The sequence below is a fragment of the Parasteatoda tepidariorum genome, chromosome 8, assembly GCF_982258835.1.
Source record: "Parasteatoda tepidariorum strain Cologne lab strain chromosome 8, Ptep-v5.0, whole genome shotgun sequence".
Lineage (NCBI taxonomy): Eukaryota > Metazoa > Arthropoda > Arachnida > Araneae > Theridiidae > Parasteatoda > Parasteatoda tepidariorum.
The window spans coordinates 18,348,149-18,365,981 of NC_141762.1; the positions used below are offsets into that span (position 1 = coordinate 18,348,149).

At 32.2% G+C, this 17,833-nt stretch overlaps 2 protein-coding genes across 2 annotated transcripts; both read right to left on the reverse strand.

Moving 5' to 3' along the window:
- Positions 1-861: 861 nt before the first annotated feature.
- Positions 862-3,480, reverse strand: LOC147805764 (uncharacterized). The gene is made up of 2 exons (XM_087149470.1): positions 1,747-3,480; positions 862-1,410 (listed from the first exon to the last, which is right to left on the reverse strand). Exons 1-2 carry the CDS (start codon positions 3,478-3,480, stop codon positions 862-864), a joined length of 2,283 nt encoding a protein of 760 aa, XP_087005596.1.
- A 50-nt stretch (positions 3,481-3,530) lies between these two features.
- Positions 3,531-4,727, reverse strand: LOC122270782 (uncharacterized). Its single transcript, XM_043049513.2, has one exon. The coding sequence runs from the start codon at positions 4,725-4,727 to the stop codon at positions 3,531-3,533; it is 1,197 nt and encodes a 398-aa protein (XP_042905447.2).
- Between the last annotated feature and the right edge of the window lie 13,106 nt (positions 4,728-17,833).

Genomic DNA, 17,833 nt, shown 5'->3' on the forward strand with positions numbered 1-17,833 from the left:
CAATCAATCAAATTATAGAGTTTACGAACTACAGATTTTGCTTTTTGCAAAGTAAAAGCCTATAATAAGTAAAATAATATAATAAATTCTATTTGTTCGAACAATTTACTAAAATGCCTTTTTAAATAAGATAAAAGGAATTTTTTTGTATGTAAAAATATTATTTTATTGTTAATAGTAACCATATTAAATTTTGATTCAGCATAATCATTGAATATTCACTACAATTTCTGTCTAAAAATGACCGATGAAGAATCTCCTCCCATTAAAAAATGAAAGGAGATGCAGCAGTTTAAAATGTTTTGCTCAGAAAACCAGATAATTTATTCTTACAAGGTGTTGGACTTTGTTGAGAGTAAATTAGACTGAAAGTCACGTAGAACAAACTGAAAACTTAACTTTTATTTACATCAAAAAGAATATAAAAACAATAAGATGTTGCCAGCACAGGAAACTCAAAACTATCTAACTAATCTCGAACTCAAACCTCAACATCCTCCCCACCCTGGTCGACCTCGAGAGGGATGACCAGAGCTACCGGACGGGTTATATTGTGACTATTATCTCTCAGCTCACAGGATCTTATTTTTCCATCTCGTCCTTCATGCAAGTTCACCACTCTAGCTTTCTTCCACATGTGCCGTGGTCGGACATCCTCTTGTAGGAGTACAATATCGCCAATTCGAACGTTAATGATATTGTCCTGATTACGAACTTGATGAAATGACCGCAATTGAAGCAAATATTCCTTGAACCATTTTTTCCAAAAGCAGTCGAGTAAGTCCTGCTGCTGCTTGAAGATTTTTCTTAGCTTTGTGTTGTTATTTGGGCTGGATGGAATGGCCGTTAGTTTTCGTCCTGTCAAGAAATATCGTTCAGAGCGGCTTCTATTCCAATGAGGGCCGTGGACAGACTTTCCTCGTCAAGAAGTGCTCGTCCGAGTACCTTTCGTAGACATCGCTTGACAACTCCTATTAGGCGTTCCCACCAGCCTCCCCACCAAGCCGCTCGTGGGGCGATAAATTTCCAAGTTATGCCATTTTGGGCATAATATTGCTGAGTTTTAGCTGATGACAGAACTTGCCATAACAGAATCAAGTCCTTATTTGCTGCATGAAAAGTGGTAGCATTGTCGGTATAGATTGTGTGTGGGAGTCCTCTGCGGCCAACAAAACGTTGTAGTGCCAAAAGAAATTTGTCTGCTGTAAGATCCGACACAAGTTCAATGTGTAATGCACGTGTTGTTGCACAAGTAAATAGTGTTATGTAGGCTGTGTCTCTTGATTTCAAACATCGAATATTCACAGGTCCAGCAAAATCAATTCCTGTGGTAGTAAATGGAGCAGAAGGTACAACTCTTTCAGGAGGTAAAGGAGCTTCGATTTGTTTTCCGTATTTCGCTTTGGACAGCTAGCAAGACAAGCATTTGTGAATAACTTGCTTTATAGCTTGACGTCCTCTTAAAATCCAGAAGGTTGAACGTAACTCGGACAGGATTATACGCACACCTAAATGGTGAAGTCGTATGTGGGTATGCTGGATCAAAAGGTGGACAAAATAGTGTTTACCATCGAGCATTAAAGGGTGTCGAGTATCAGAAGAAATGTTTGAAAATTACAGATTTCCCCCAAGGCGCAAATAATTATCTTCGAGAAAGGGATTGAAACAGGAAATTTTGGATTTTTTCGGCAGGGGAAGTTCAGTTTTCAAGGCATTTATTTCAGCTGAGAAACATTGATTCTGTACAGTTTGTATCCCATAATTTTTAGCTTTCTCTATTTCATTACAATTCAGTTCATGAGTTATGCGTTGCTGAGTCTTACGGTTGTATACAAAACGTAGAATCCAGGCAGTCACACGAAGAAGTTTCGTGTAAGAACTATAACGAGATATATCTATGATGGGTTCTGTAGTTGCAACGTAGGAGGATTGAAATTTGATTTTTCGTGATTCAGGTTCAACTAAAGGGTGTGTACGTGTAGACAAAACTTTGATAGGCCAAGTTTCTGGATCATGTTTTAACCATTTCGGGCCGTGCCACCAAGATTCTAAAATCGATAACTGTGATGGAAAGGTACCACGAGTAAGATGATCCGCTGGGTTATCTGTACCGGGACAGTGGCGCCATTGTGCTGAAGTAGTGTTTTGAAGAATTTCTGTTGTTCTGTTGCAGACAAATGTTTTCCACTGGTTAGGATTTCCCTTTATCCAACTTAAAGCTACAGTAGAATCGCTCCATAGTATGGCAGTGTGGGAATTCATGTTCGTTTCCTTGCAAAAATACTGGAGTAGGCGAGCTCCTAGTAGTGCAGCTAACAATTCAAGTCTCGGAAGGGTGACCCTTTTGATTGGGGCTAGTTTATTTCGACTGCAAATGAGATGGATCTCTGTAGAAATATCATCTGCATGACGAGCGTACAAGCAAGCACCATATGCACGTTCCGAAGCGTCGCAAAACACATGTATGGTGACGTCGGAATTTTCAGAAAAGCCAATCCATCTTGGGATGCATATTTCATTCAGATAGTGTAATTCATTTATCCACTTGTGCCACTGCTGCGCTACAGATGGAGGTAATAGTTCATCCCACTGAATACCACTAAGCCATGTATCTTGAAACAATATCTTTACAACTACTGTAACTGGAGCAAACAAGCCTAGAGGATCGTAAAACTTTGACATCAACTTTAGTAGTAAGCGTTTTGTTACTGGTTCTTTACATGCTTGAACAATTTTTGTCTGCACATCAATTTGAAAAACATCACTGTTAGTATCCCATTTAACACCCAAAACTTGCGTAATATCCTTAAACGAGACATTTTCTTGTTTCCACATATCTTTCAAAATCTTAGAATTTGTAGTCCATTTGTCTAATGGTAGGCTAATAAGTGATGTAAATTGCTGCAGTTCTAGGTAAAGAATTAGAGCTTCAGTATCCGTAGATGTTCCGGTTACAAAATCATCCATATAGGTGTTATTCTCAATGTGTCTAGTTGCTGTAGGATATGATTGTTTGTGTTTTGAAGCCAATTCACGAAGAGAAGCTGCTAATAAAAATGGACTAGAGACGAGTCCAAATGGTAGACGTGTGAATCGGTAAGTTACAATGTTATCTTCAGTGCAGAGTTTCCCATCAGGAGTACATGTATTGTACCAAATAAATCGTGTTGCATCTCTGTCTTCTTCTGCTAGAATCAGCTGCAGAAATGCTTGTCGCCCATCACTAGTGATTGCTATTTTAGAAAGTCGAAATCTCAGCAATGTGGCTAAGATATCAGGAAGAAGATTTGGTCCTACTTCAAGAGCGTCGTTCAAAGATGGGTGACCTGGAGAATGTGAAGATGCATCAAAAACTATACGCCACTTAGTTTCTCCATTTGTGATTTTCTTTACAGCGTGATGGGGCAAGTAATATAAACGTTCTTCATTATGTGTTTCTGAGACAACTTCAACGTGTTTTTTATCAATGTAATCTTGCATGTGCTCAATATATTTTTCTTTGAGTTCTGAATTTGCGTGCATTTTCCTTGTTAAAGATTTAAATCGTTGAATTGCGACTCATAATTGTTCGACGAAAGTTGAACTTCTGGTTTCCAAGGCAATTTTACAACTCTTCTACCATCGATGATTTCAAAAGATTGATGAAAGTTCGTCAAGAGTTCAGAGTTGTGAGGACTTATTTTTTCTTGTGTTGGTTGCATGACAATGCTCTCTAAGTTCCAGACATTTCGTACCACATTATCTAATTCCTGAGTTGAAGTATCCACATCAACATTATGAACCGTTGAAATGAAGGAAACTGTCGCGTGTGATCGAGTTCCACTAAGTACCCAACCAAAACTTGATGGGAGCAAGGCCAGAGAATCCGACAACCTGACTGGAGCTTCAGAATTCATAACAATCCAGTAGAAATCTGCACCGATTAAAATCTCAATTGGTAAGTTCGACAATGAATCATCTGGATCAGCAAGTTTCATTCGCTTGTTTTTAGCAAAGAGTGAAACATCCGTTGATGAAGGTAGGTGTGATGCATATTTGTTGGAGCTTTCAAATGCAGTAATATTAACTTTAGATTTGTCCCAGATACTTGATAACTGAAATTTGGCTTGTCTTTGCTTGTATTCGACATTAGCTGGGGATTCGAAGGCTTGAATGTCCAAATGTCTAGTTGAAATGACTGGAAATTTTAAAGTATCCACAAGATTAGAAGAAACGAAACAAGATTGACTTCCAGCATCTAAAAGGCAACGTGTCAGCTTTGTAATGCCAGTGGGCCCAGTTATGAAAACTCGTGCAGTTTGCAAATGAACGAAACTGGAAGGCGATACATCAATTTTGTTTATAGATGTAGCCACAGGCTGCTCATTGGTTAGAGGTTTGCATATTGATGTATAGTGCTTTCTCTTGCATTTGGAACAGCCAAAATTTTCTCTACGATGGCAATTTTTTTTGGTATGTCCTCGGTTAGTGCACAAAAAACATCTATTACTAGTCTTCAATTTCTGTATGCGCACGTCTATGTCCGTTACAACATTGCACTGTTGAGGCCAATGTCCGACAGTTTCACAGAAAGGACAAAAGGGTGACATTGTTTTACTTTTGGTAACTGATTTAGAATTCACATTAAAATTTTCTAAGGCGGATTTAATTGGATAGTCTGGAGATAGTGAACCTTTAATATTACTTGCAGTAATTGCTCCCTCGACCTCTTCGGATAAAAATTTCATTAATTTTGAAATATCGCTTTCGGCAAAATTTTCACGTTTGGCGTGCACAATCCAATTACGATAGATTTCATGAGGAAAAGCACGAAGTATTTTAGGAGCCAAAATTCTTCCGTATGACTGAGTTTTTTCTCCTAAAGCATCTAAAGCCTGTATTCTTCGATTACAATCAATATATAACTCATTTATTGCTGCTGGAGAGTGACTTTTGACAGGTTTTAGGTTTTCTAAATAATCGAGATGAGCCTGTATTATTTTATCTTTATCGCCATATTTTGATTTCAAAATATCCTTTGCTGTTGCATATGTTTCTGCAGTTATATTAATTCCATCAACTATTCGTTTTGCTTCTCCATCTAAATATCCCCGCAAAAAAAACATGCTTGTCAATCAGCGATAAACTTTCGTTTTTGTCGATACAGTTTTCAAAACGCTCCCAAAAACTATGGAATTCTTCAATTTCGCCGTAAAACGTATTTATTTTTATTGTAGGCAACTTTACATTTGAAGGCGAAGCTGAAAAATTATTTATATTGGCAGCTGTTGGCGATGTTTCAGAAATTGAATTCGTATTCCGATTCGCTGTTCTTTTGAAATTAAATAACGCCAAATGAGCATATTCTGTGTATCTTTCGCATTCTATTATGTCTTCCTGATATTCTCCATCATTTAAAAAATTATGTATTTCATCGTCTGCCGAGGTTAATTCTTTAATTTTATCTTGTAAACGTTCAATATTGTATTCCTTTTCAGTTTGTGTACTAGCAGCATCGTTCAATTTCGTCGTTAGTTTCGTAATGGCGGTACGTAGCGTTGTTCGTTTGCGTTTAAATATTACAAGTTTTTCACTACCGGTAGCCATTCCAATTCAGATTTTTGACGAAAGTAATTAAAACAAGTTTAGTATGACTTACCGAGTTATTTCGGCACCAAATGTTGAACTTTGTTGAGAGTAAATTAGACTGAAAGTCACGTAGAACAAACTGAAAACTTAACTTTTTCTTATATCAAAAAGAATATAAAAACAATAAGATGTTGCCAGCACAGGAAACTCAAAACTATCTAACTAATCTCGAACTCAAACCTCAACACAAGGGTTCAAAACTAGTTTCAACTTTTTCCAATAGATGGCGCCAAAAACTAAGAAAAGAATGAAACCGTGTTTTTAAACTAAACACCATTTGAAACAATGACATATTCTTTTCCATAAGAACGTGTGACAATGTTCTTTTATTTGTAAAAACAAAAACTGTTCATTGTTAATAGTAATCATATTTAATTTTGATTCAGCATAGTCTTAAAATATCAAATATAATTTTTGTCTAAAAATGACCAGCGGAGAATCCCCTTCCATTAAAAATGGAAGAAGATACATGATATAATGGAAAGAGATTATTCTTACCAGTGTTCAAAATTAACTACACATTTCATCAGCAGATGGCACCGATAACTTGATGAATAAAACAATTATTTTAAACTAGGCATCATTTGAAACAATGCCGTGGCTTAATCAACGTGGAACCAAAATTAACAGTTCTGGTGTATTTATTTCACCTAAATAGTCTGGCATAAAACAAAACCTTTTTCTATAGTTCTTAAAGTCAGAAGCCAACTTTAGAAGCTAATGATTTTGTATTAAAATAATCCTTAATGAGAAGAATTTTCTTAAGCAAAACTCGCCCAATCTCAAATATTTTTTGTCTTCTTCAAACTATTTAATAAACTGAAAAATAAAATTTATAATTAGTTTATTAATTTTTGTTTATTATTTTTTATTTATCAATTATTGTTTATTAATTTTCATTTATTAATTATTTTTATAAATTATTTTTCCTTAATTAATTTATGAAGGAAATTTATTAAATTAAACAATAAAATATTTTTTCACGCAAAATGCCTTCGCCAAAATTTTAGTTAAAATATTAAAATTTGATTTTCGTGTTAACTTGAACATATAACTTACTTTCGTTCTTTTTCCTAAAAAAAAAACCACGAAAAAAAAATAAAAAACTTCGCAAATCAAAAGTAAACATACAAAAAAATAACTCCCCATTAGAATAGAAGTTTTAAAAATAGAGTTTTTTAAAAGAATAGAAGTAAATCGAAAACAAGAAAAAGGAATGACTACAAATATACAATGAGAAAAAAGAGGCTTAGAGTTTAAATGTTCACTTTTGACATGCTGGCTTTCTACATTAATCTTAAAAAAAGAATATAACCTTGACAGAAGACCATTATAATAGATAAAACCAATGTACTATACATATTTCAGCTTTGAACATTACAGAGAGAATTTTTTTCATCCGAATAACATGGGGAAAATGGCCATTTTCCCGCAAAATGAACTTCAATAAAATAGTAGGTATAAAATATTATTCCATGTAAGAAATGATGTGAAAACTACATGTAAATCATTTTCTATTTTTATAGCTTTAAAATGCAATTTTTACATTTGTTATTTTCTCCTTTCTTTTAGTTTTGTAATCTAATGTAATTTAAGAATATTGTTGCATCGCGATAAAATACTTTATTTCGTCTAAATCGAAAAAGTATATTGTATTTGCTTTAAAATACGCATATTGTCCTGTTATTGCAAGAGCTATCGCAAGTTAAGAAAAGACCATTGCGTTATAGAATTTAATTAAACATTTGCGACTGCATAAAGTTTTGTGGCACTTAGTTACCAAATTACATAAATATGCTTTCAAAACAATATAAATGCTTTTAAAAGCTAAACTCATCGGACAAAGAGGTAATTAATGATATATTTTTCAAAATATATCGTAGAATTATTAAAAAAGGGTTACAGTTTCGTAATGTTTTTGAACATATCTTAATATCATAAATAGTCTTGCGACATATTTCGATAAACACATTAGTTCTGGAAAACGAAATGACTATATGACGCTGCAAGAGCATTGATTGGACCACCATAATTGTGGTGTCTTTTGCTGACATATCCTTAACAAATCAAATGGGTTTTTTTTTACTTTTGTTTTGTGGTTGAAGAAAATCGTTTGCAAGAAACGATATTTAATATTATTTCATCTGTTTCTTTAAAATTGTATCAGAGATACATATATTTGTTACGATTTTTAGATATTGTTTTTATTAATTCCTATCAACAAAACGATATGATAAGTTTTATTTTCCTCATTTCAGACGATTTAAAAAAGCAAGCAAAAAGAAGGCTGTGCAACCGTCGTTTCAAGAGTTGAGGATCTTGATTACGCTCGCGCTTAGAAATTAGCATTCTTAGAACTTGATGCTGACAGGCTCTCTCTCCGTATGGATAATGATTTATTCTTAACTTGCAACAGAGTATATTGACTTTCATTCAAATTTATTAGAATTAATTACTTTTAGTTTAAAGTAAAATAAATCGTTTTCTTTTTTACAGCTTTTAAAATAAACATTTAAATCAGTTTCTTTTTCCTTTTTCTGTAATAATTTGGTATACTATAGCCTACGTCACAGATCGTGTTATTCCTACTAAATTTAACTAGTAAACAGCATTTTCTGCGAACCTGATTTCTAGCAACAAGTAAAAGCATCAAACGAAGTGTCTTGTTATAAGTCGCTACTCGCCAGGTTGGAATTGTATTAGTCTAGTTCCTTTGGAAATAATTTATATTGTTGTTTTACTGAAGTTTATGAATTTAGTAAGCATATTTAAAACTCAGTTTATTAATTAAACTAAAAGGTAAATGTTATTCCTAGTAAGTGAAAGTAGTTGTGCTTTTTTCATATTATACCTAATTAGGAGATGTAATTAGGAACAATCTGATGCAATTAAGCACAATGTTGCGTTGCGATAAATTCTTGATAGAATTCCTTATTTCACCTAAATTCAAAAAGTATACTGTATTATTTGCATGAAAATATGGCATATTGTCCAATTATTGCGATAGCTAATTGTTTTCGTTCAATTTTATTTGAATGAACTGCCTTTAGTTTAATTTTAAGTAAATAAATAATCACTTTCTTTTTTTACTGATTTTAAAGGAAGCATTTATATCTTTTCCTTTCCATATTTTCTTTTGGAATTTAACATAATTTAGAAACAGTGTTGTACTGCAATAGAATTCTTTAAATCTAGATCCAAAAGGTGGATCCAAAAATTTGGATCCAAAAATTCATTGTATTTGCTATAAAATAGAATACATCGTTCAGTTATTGTAATAGCTACTTACTTTTATTTAAATACATTTTGATTTATGACTTTCGTTTTAATTACTTTTGTTCCTCTAATTTATCTTCACATACCGATATATACTGATCTATACATAATTTAGTAATTTTTTTATCGGTAAATTCAGATAATTTATTTAAAGAATTAATTCATTTTCATAAAGACATTTTAAAACTCTTTCCACAGAGCTACAATATTAATCATCAGAGTTGGCCGTTGATTACAGTAATCGATTACAACTGTAATTGATTACAGATAATTACAGCTATGTAATCAATTACTTGTAATCACGATTACAAGTAATCAATTACTTGTAATCGTGATTACAACTTTCAAAAAATTTTGATTACAGCTGTAATCATGATCACAATTTTGATTACAGTAATCAATTACTTGTAATCAGGATTACAAGTAATCAATTACTTGTAATCGTGATTACAACTTTCAAAAAATTTTGATTACAGCTGTAATCATGATTACAATTTTGATTACAGTAATCAATTATTTGTAATCATGATTACAAGTAATTGCGATTACAAGTAATCACAACAAAAACGATTACAAGTAATCAAAATATATGATTACATGTAATCATGATTACATGTAATTTGATTACATGTAATTGTGATTACTTGTAATCAAACTATACGATTACAAGTTATTACGATTGTATACTATAGTCAAATTTTTTATGTAAGTATTCATGTGTTTACATATTTTTATGTACATAGAATGTACGCACGCATGAACGTACAATTTGCGATTCCTATACATACAATGCATGCACAAACGTTGTTTGTACGTACAATACTCATAATTATATTGTAATATACTTAATGCAATGCGCATATGCTTAGTACATATAATTATGCATTTATGATACATGTACGCATGTATGTTAGTTTGTACAAAAAGGCAATGTTTTGTATCTTTGTATACATAGACAATGTATGTATGAACGTATATGAAAATAATGTTTATGCGTTTGCATGCTTTTATGTACTTAAGTGCATATATTGTATAAATTTACGATAATAGCACGTATATACAATGTACGCTTGTATATAAAATTGTACGTATTTGCGTACAATATGTAAAAATGTTATTTAAAGGTGCAATATATGCACATAGTTGCGTAAATAAAATGCGTACATGTATACATGCATATTTATATGTACATCGATATATGTGCACGCAAAGTATGTACTTATGTACAACTTACGTATGTACTTGTATAACTACATACTTTGTTAATACTTATGCGCATGTAATGCATGGATGTACAAAAAAAGTTATATGCACAATGTATGCATGTGCATACAACGTATACATGTACATAATTACAAGTAATGTACAAATGCGTGCGTACATTTAAATATATGTAATTACAATCTACACATACATTGTGCATACATTAAAAAATTTATATGAGTAAAGTTATTAAAATTTGTTTTAAAATTATTCTAAGGTATATGAAACTCGACCTCATATTTTTTAGAAAGCAAACGATAATTTTATTTGGAATTTCTAAATACTAATTCCACACATAAAATTTACCGTTTTTCTTACCATTTAAAAAATTTCTATGAATCATGCATTATGTTATAAAAAAAATAAATCTGTATTGTCAAACATTTCATGAAAATACCTGAAAATAATTTTTTATTCAGAGAATTTCAAAATGATATAGAACAATTAAAGCTGAAAACTAAATTTAAATATCGTTTGATTTTGTCATTTAACTTGCTTGAGTCATTAAAAGTTAACTTACATGCATTTTATTTATTGCATTGTACACATATTTAGACGTAAATGTAATGTACATATGTATACGTGTAATGTATGTACGCATGTACAATGTATGTACATACATTCATGTATTGTACGTGCATATATAGTACAAATGGATATGCATACATGGAACATACGTGTATTGTACATGTGTGGATACATTCATTGTACATATATACATTGCACCATATGCATAAATAGGGATAGCATGCATGTACACATGTAAAATTTGTACAAAAAAATTATGCCCAATATATTTATGCACATACGTACTGTATATGTACACACATATGTACATTATATGAACATTATATGTTCATTTCATCATATGTACATTATATGAATATACATCTGTACGCTATATGTATATACATCTGTACGCTATATGTATATACATCTGTACAATATATGCATCTCAAATGTGTGTATATACGTACGTTATGCATGTCGAATACATGTATGAATATATGTGAAATATAAATACGCCCAATGTACGTACAATAGTTCACAAATGTATTATGCATATTTGGATACTTACATTGAGCATGAACATATTATGTACATGTACATAAATACACTGGACATGCATATCATGTACATGTATACATACATATATTGTACATCCTACAGATATACCTATAATGTACATGCATACATATATTGTACTGTTCATAAATAAATTGCACATACATGCATGGGACATACATTGTACAGACAATGTATGTATGTTCGTACAAAAACAAGTACTTGTATATACATGCGTACATGAACATAGATATACATTTTACATACACAAATATTTGCATAAAATGCATATATTCATTGTGTATAAATGTACATGCCTACATTGTTTGCACATACATACGTAATTATTATCTATATACATACGTACATATATTTTATACCTACAATATAAGTGTATGTACATGTGTGTGATACTAAAATGTCTGAACATATGCACTAGATAAAATCATCCGTACATACATTTCAGTTACATTCATTTGTACGTATACAAATACGTACAAAATGCAGTACATGCTAATACGTGCAAAATGTATCATTATAAAATACATTCTACTATCTACTGTAAAATATAATCATTTATAAGAATACAATAGTCTTGTAATCGTGTAATTAGATTACATGTAATCATAATTACATGTAATCAAATTACATGTAATCAAATTACATGTAATCATATATTTTGATTACTTGTAATCATAATTACTTGTAATCGTTTTTGTTGTGATTACTTGTAATCGCAATTACTTGGAATCATGATGACAAGTAATTGATTACTGTAATCAAAATTGTAATCATGATTACAGCTGTAATCAAAATTTTTTGAAAATTGTAATCATGATTACAAGTAATTGATTACTGTAATCGACTATGTAATCATGATTACAGCTGTAATCAAACTTTGTAATCACGATTACAAGTAATTGATTACTGTAATCAATATTGTAATCATGATTACAAGTAATTGATTACTGTAATCAAAAAATGTAATCGATTACATTTTTGGCCAACTCTGTTAATCATCATCTGTTCCGAAATCCCTACTCGGGGAAAACAATTCTGGTAAAATTGTTGTACTGTATGGTAATGACATTTCTGGTTAAAAAACACACAATTCTGGTTAATCAAATTAATCCATTATTCCATTAATTATTATTCCATTAGTAATTATTCCATTAATATTCGAACGGTTTACCTGAAATATTGGTTTTCAAAATTACAGTTCTTATTACGGCACATTTAGTAAAAAATAGGAAACTCGAAAGTTAATTTAATCGAATAAATTATTTTTATGCCATGTTCTAAATTGTCATGATAAATTTACAAATTTTACCACTTTTACCATATTTTATCACGTATTATGGAATCATATTTTAGAGTTAATTTTACCAAAATCATTACCAAAGAGCCTCTTTAAAAATACTGAGCTTTCTTGCGTTTCCATACATCTAGAATATGACCACATTTTGAGAGTTTTGACTATATTTTTAATTTCATTGTAAAAGCTTCTTTCCCACTTATGATGCATTGCAATTGCACATTTTACGATTGCAAATTTCTGTAATGTCTTGAAAGCATATATAAACATTAAACTAACTGAACGTCAAAAAATATTTTTCGATTACAAATTCTATCAGTAAAGCATTTATCCCTCGTTGCAGTTCGAAAAATGTTGTAATAAATTTTTTATATTTTTCTAATCAATGTATTTTAATTCAAACTTAAGAAGAAATTTTTTTTGAACAGAAACATTCCAAGACAATGTATTCTATTCTAAATTAAAAGTTATAAAGACTTCCTCCTTTCCTTACCTCAAAGCAAACAGATCCGAAAGATTTAGGAAAAGAAATTAAACTGCAGGTTTCCCCCTAAATATCCGGTAGAAGTTTTAACGAACTTTCGATAATGTGGGTTCGAAAAATGCTTGCTTTCTTGCTTTTAATACATTTTCAGCATAATTAATTGAGTTAATGTTTGGTAAAGCAATTTTCAGCATTGATTTCCCATAAACGAGATAGTGACTTGTGTTGAAATTGCGTTTGTATAGTCTTTCTCTTTTCTTCGGTAAAGAGACTTGTAGATATTTTAATGAATTTTTTTTTAAAATTGGTGTTAATAATTTGGTATGTTTAGTAAAATCAATTTCTGAAATTATTATAAACTTACTGTAAGTGCATTCTTCGCACGAAGTTAAAAAATTTTGAATAATAAATGAATCTGTAGTAATTAACACAGGTAAAAAAACTGAAAGGCATTTAAGAACTGAATTAAAACGAAAACAATTAAAAAATAAAAATATTTTATTTTTATAATTATTTGTCGTCTTCCCAAGTGGCTCTATATTGTAAAAATTAAAAATTAAAGAATTTTGAAAAAAGATTTGTTACAATCAAGCACTTTTCTCCATACATTAGAGTTTTAGTGCGCAACTTAGTTATTTTGTTACAATAAGGATATTTCTCAAATTTGCATTAACTTCCGTACCGATGCGTATGGTCTAATTAAAATGAATATAATTTATAGTTTTAAAATAACTAAAATATATCTAGTTCTTGAAGGATCTAGTGCAATTTGACAACCATAATGTTAAATAAATACCAATAAAATTACTTTTATAAAATCAATCGATTGTTGTTATATCAATTAATTAAAATTTCATCAATGCATTTCCTCTAATTAGCAATCAACATCCGTGTTTTTATTTTGAAAGTTTGAAGATTGGCTTAAATAGATACAAACATTTTACTGCAATCAACAACGCGCTTGTAGTAAGGTCTCTGCAACGTTAACCCCGCCAATATATATGAATACGTAGCTTGTAAAATAAACGCTAGTATGAGCAATTGGTTCAAACATTACGTACGAAAGCCGTGGTGGTTATGGGGATAGAACTTTTGAAGAGGTGAACTGGGTTCGAATCTGGTCGATGCGAGTGCCGAACCCGACTCGCACCGACCACAGTGCTGAAGTAAAGCTTCCTCTGTAGCAGACGGATCGTGGGTTAGAGTCCCCTTGCCGCCAGGCTTTCCGTAAGGCTAGGTGGGAGATTTTCGTGATTTCATCACCACGTAACGCAAATCTAAGTTAGTTTCTTCAAAAAGACCTTCCCGAAGTCAAATTTTTCCTATATACTTAATCCAGGAGTGCCCTTGTCTTCCGGAGTGAGTTCAAAATTACAAGGCTAAAGGGTTGAACATCGGTAGCCGTAAACTCTAAATTGGATCAGCTGTTCAACGATGGTTATAAGATAAAATAAAATAAAACCTTATGTAAGAGAGCGTACGGAAACGAACTTAAGTGTGCAAAATCAACCTAACTATTGACTTTTCGTTATTTAGATTTAAACACGTTATTTTATTTAGCATTCTTACAATGAATTCGGGAAATGCAATACAAGATTTGCTTTTGCTTACCTATGGCGAACAAAGATATCGATAAAATGAATATGCAAAAAACTCCTCTTTACGATTTTATAAAGTTGTAAGGTATTACATATCCCTCTTATTATCAATTAAATAATAAATAAAAAATAATATTTTTAAAAACCACGCTTTTGTAGTGGAGATTAATAATTTTAAAAAAAATTGAAAAACGAAAAACGTGTGGCGCATGAAATACATAACAGTAATGTTATATTAGTGTGTGTATGTGTGCTCTTGAGAATATGTGTATGGTATATCTGTAATTGTATCTGAATGTGGATGTGGAATATGTTTGTGTATATGCATATGTATATGTGGCTGTGCATGTGTATGAGTAAGAAAATGTGTGTATGTACGTGTATGTATACTGTTAATTATTTCATGCGCCCCACGTTTTTCGTTCTTCAATTTTTTTTAATTATTATTCTCCAATACAAAAACGTGGTTTTTAAAAATATTATTTTTTATTTTGAATTTTTTCATTTTAAATTATAATTTTTTTAATTTTTGTTTTATATTTTCTAAAAATTATTACTTTTCAATTATTATTCTTCACTACAAAAAAGTTGTTTTTAAAAATATATATTTTTATTTAGATTATTTTTCTTAGTCAAGAGTAGTCAAGACTACTACAAGATCACTACTAAAATAATAGAACTTTCATTTTAAATTAGGGATACAAAAATCTTTATTCGCGATCGCAACGCTTGAGTACGCCCTCTATCGGAAGCCTGTAAATATCAGACATTAATTTATCACGTTTTCATTTAGTTCCATCAAACTCATCGGCTATGACGGACGCCATTTTCTTAGCAGCAAATAAAAATCAAAATTTCCCTAAGGAACAGCTGAAGAACTTGAAAAAACTAACCAGAACATGCCAAACATTGAAGCAGAACACGCCAAGCATTTGAAGAACAATTTCTGAATAATTTTTACCTTTCAATTACCAACAACATAACTTACAATTTCATGATCACTTGCTGTTACAGATGTGTATAATACGGTAAAATAATTTTTTCTGTCTTCAATTCATTACAAATTAAAATGAAGTCAACATTGCTTTCGTCATTCCAATAAAGAAATGTGAATTCAGAACGTCAAGAACTGCAATAGTTATAGAATTCTTCTTTGTTATAGAACAGTATATATTTCTGTATCTATATAATTCGGAAAACAACAATAAAGAATCAACCAAATTACTTGAAATAGTGTCATTTGTGCTGATAATTAATAAATGTTTTATCGTTTTCTTGGTAAGTATTTCTTAGTTTTGAAAGAATAGATAATTTCAACTAGAATTCAGCTGTTCTGTTTTTAAGCTACATATTCAAATTCTTATCGAGATCTAACAATTATAAAATTTTGATGTGTGGTATGTTATCTAAAAGTAATAAAGGGATAATCTATGCACATATTATTTGAAAATAAAACTTTCAAACGAAGAACATTTCATTTGGAACTCTACGGATTTATAAAGAAGGTAAGTGTTATGATTTTTATAATAAAAAATTAGCTTGTAAAACTTTTTTTTCTTATTTAATGATAGTTCTCTACAGAATGGTTTCTTACGTCTGATTAAGAACTATAAGAATAATAAGAAACTATATGAAAGTTTTTATTTCAATGTAAAGAATTCTTAAAATCGTTTTTTATCCTAAGAATTCTTTATTTTCCGTTTTATAGTTTATAATTTTTTGATAAAAATTGTTGTCAAGATACTTTTTTTGAAAACATAAATGGTATAACATTATGTGTTTATGTATACTTCTTGCATATTCTAATGTTTCAAGTAATAAACTGCTGTTTGTAGAAAATGCAACACCATGAAAGAATCATCAGAATCAAATGAAATTTAATGCAGAAACGACTTGTACTGATACAAATAAATGATGAAATTTTCAAAACAAAAGAAACAAATTAAGCGTCCGAAATCAGTATTTGGTGCAGCCACCACGCGCTGCAATAAGTGCTGCTATACGACGTGGCATGGAGTCAAACAGATGTTGAATATCTGCTTGAGGAAGAGAATTCCATATCGCTTGTATGCGCAACCAAAGTTCGTCTTTGGAAACTGCAGGAAGCGGATCACGAGTGAGACGCCGACCAACCATATCCCACACGTGCTCAATAGGCGACATATCCGGCGAATAAGCAGGCCAAGGAAGAAGTTGCATGCGTTGTGCTGAACAGAAGTCTCTAACAGTCCGCGCAACATGTGGGAGTGCATTATCCTGCTGAAAGATAGCTCCAGGGATGCCTTGAAAGAAAGGAACGACTTCGGGCTGTAGCACTTCACGGACGTATCTGTTGCTATTGAGATTACCCTCAATTCGTATCAAATTGGATCGTCCATGATACGAAATCGCACCCCAGACCATAACTCCGGGTGTTCGACCACTATGTCGTTCAATAATACACTCAGGAAGGCAGCGTTGACCGGCATAACGTCTAACACGAACACGGCCATCATGGGTCCACAAATTGAAGCGTGATTCATCTGAAAAGACAACTTGGTGCCAATCAGCTCGCCAGTCTCTGTGCTCAAGAGCCCACTGCCGACGCAGCCGTCGATGATCCGCCGTGAGGGGAATCCTGTATAATGGCACCCTTGCACGCAATCCACGGCGCAGCAGACGACGACGAATTGACGAAGCCGACAATTGTACACCTGTAGCAGTAGACCAATGTGCTGCCAGCTGCCTGGAGGAAGCTGTGCGATCATTCACCGCCATGCGGAGCAGGTGTCGATCATCGCGCTCTGACGTCACCTTCTGTCGTCCAGTGCCTGTTTTTCGAGTTGTTCGGTGCTCGTCGGTCCACTGCTTCCAAACTCGCATCACTGTGGAACTGTTCCGCTGCATACGAGCTGCTATTGCGCGATAGGAAAATCCTCCTTCTCGAAGGCCGATTATCCTCCCTCGTTCAAACTCCGTAAGTTGCTTGAATTTCTTATTCTTCCGTCGTGGAGGCATACTCAGGTCTCACTAAACGTTTGCCACTAACAAATAATCATAGACTATTTTCAACGTCCCGCTACAGCACTTTATTTATACGCTTTCAGCATCAATTCAGAGGGCGCTGCGCGCGCCACGCACGCGCGATGGCTCTGAAACTTTATTAATTTGCATAATATCCTATAATTGACATTTGCTGCGAATTTCATTTGATTCTGATGATTC

Bases quoted from the DNA above. Each gene is read 5' to 3' on its own strand.
- LOC147805764 (XM_087149470.1), bottom strand. From the start codon at position 3,480: ATGCAAGATTACATTGATAAAAAACACGTTGAAGTTGTCTCAGAAACA. The intron at 1,411-1,746 runs GTACAGAATCAA...TTGTCTTGCTAG, and splicing joins AAAATTATGGGATACAAACT to CTGTCCAAAGCGAAATACGG.
- LOC122270782 (XM_043049513.2), bottom strand. From the start codon at position 4,727: ATGAAATTTTTATCCGAAGAGGTCGAGGGAGCAATTACTGCAAGTAAT.